The sequence below is a fragment of the Cryptomeria japonica genome, unplaced genomic scaffold (genome assembly GCF_030272615.1).
Source record: "Cryptomeria japonica unplaced genomic scaffold, Sugi_1.0 HiC_scaffold_1174, whole genome shotgun sequence".
Taxonomy (NCBI): domain Eukaryota; kingdom Viridiplantae; phylum Streptophyta; class Pinopsida; order Cupressales; family Cupressaceae; genus Cryptomeria; species Cryptomeria japonica.
Window position 1 is genome coordinate 37,717 of NW_026729765.1, and position 1,940 is coordinate 39,656.

A 1,940-nucleotide genomic window follows, 5' to 3' on the forward strand; every position below is an offset into this window, starting at 1 on the left:
AAACCAATTGATTGCCGTGAACAGTTTTAATCGTAGACAATGGCAGATGATAGTCAACTTCAATGTTCCCTTGGTTTGCACAAGGCCATATAACACCCTTTCTAGACCTAGCCAAGAGCCTCCTCACTTTTGGCCTCAAAATTTCATTCGTCTCAACTCTGATTAACATTGCACGGATTTAAAAGAAGATAGTGCCTCGAATTGAGCTAGTGGAGCTCCAATTGCCACCTGTGCACGGTATACCTACAGGTGTTTGAGTCCATGACAAGTTTATCCGAGATAGGAAGAACAGACTTAGTGCCGCTTCTCTTCCAAGCGTTAGATCTTCGCGAGTAGTCTTTTGGAGTGCTGCTGAAACTCCTTTCCCCAGATTTTGTCATATTTGATGCGACACTGTGCTGGACTCCTCGGGTTGCCGAAAAAATGGGCATTCCCACCATAAATTTCATAGTAGTTGGCATGGCGGCCATGAGTTTTGCAATACGACACAACAGGCAACGACTGCCCGATATTCCAATGGCCGAGGATCTAACTATACCGCTACCCGGATTCCCCTCATTGGTTGTCCGCTTTCGAACCTTTGAAGCCCGGAAGGAAAGTAAGGGCCTCACCTTCACAAACCGCCTTTCTATCTCTGTGGAGGAAAGCTGGGCAATGCTTAGCAATACTTGCCGAGAGTTGGAAGGCAAATTTGTGGACTATTTTGAAAGAAGCACCGAGCGGTTCATGTTTCCCGTGGGGATTTCCATGCCCAGCCTGCCACCTCGGCTTGATGCAGACCGTTGCTTGGCCTGGCTGGACAGGCAACCCGATTGTTTTGTTGTGTTTGCGTGTTTCGGCAGTGAATGCCCTCTCACCACCCAAGATCTCGCTACTCTCCTGTTGGGGTTGGAGGAAAGTGAAATTTCATTCCTGTGTGGTCTTTTTGGCCACGCGGGGGCTGAGTTGCAGAGTGTCTAAGGTTCGCACCCATGGCAGAAGACTCGTGGTTGCAGAGTAGGTGCCTCAATTGCACATTTTAAACCATCCTTCCACTAGAGCTTTTCTTTCACATTGTGGGTGGAATTTTGTGACAGAAGGCCTGAGATCTGGATTGCCAATTGTTGCTCTTCTAATCCAGTTCGACTAGCCTTTAGTTGCTAGGCTAATTACTGACGAATTGAAGATGGGAGTGGAAGTTAAAAGAAACGAGGAGGATGGTTCTTTCACTAAGGAGGATGGTTCTTTCACTAAGGAGGACGTAGCTAAATCTGTTAGAGCTCTGATGGTGGAGGAAGAAGCCAAATGGATTAAATCCAATGTCGAGGAAATTAGTAGGGTGCTGACCAGTAACGATTGCCAAGTCCGTCAACAAACATCAGCAACTTTGTCTCTGTGCTCAAAGACAAAGCCTTCAGCAAACAAACTGTTTGATAAATATGTCTACGTTTATATCTATATCCATATTTATATCTCTATTGAATGTTGTCAAGGTTGCTAGTTTTCACATGTTTTAGTTTCTTTTAAAGGGAAGAAAATAGATGTTTCCCTTATTGTATTCTTTTCAGTCTGTTTGAAATAGTAGAACTATTTCGTTGGACTATTAAAGTTTACATTAAGAAGACTTTCTTAATGACTTGTAATTTTTAAGTAGTTTAATATTGTTGTTATTAAATAATTTGTTATTTTGTTGTAGGTTGATTGTTCAGAAGTTATAATGGATAGGCTTTATAAAAGCTATAATGTAATACATTGAAAATCAACTCTCAATAATATTATCATTATTTTATATTAAAGACTATGTAAATGTATATTTTTTTGATTTTTCTAATATTGTTTCTCCAAACGGCTTTTATACCACTCAATAGTTCTAATAGCTATTGTCAACAAAATTGCTAAAAGACCAGCCTAATTTAATAAAATATATATTTTGTATATGTATTTAGGAGTGTCTTTACATT

At 40.7% G+C, this 1,940-nt stretch overlaps 1 protein-coding gene across 1 annotated transcript; it reads left to right on the top strand.

The window, feature by feature from the left end:
• Positions 1 to 423: 423 nt before the first annotated feature.
• Positions 424 to 960, top strand: LOC131065348 (UDP-glycosyltransferase 79B30-like). The gene has a single exon (XM_057999839.2). The coding sequence runs from the start codon at positions 424 to 426 to the stop codon at positions 958 to 960; it is 537 nt and encodes a 178-aa protein (XP_057855822.2).
• The last annotated feature ends 980 nt before the right edge of the window (positions 961 to 1,940 follow it).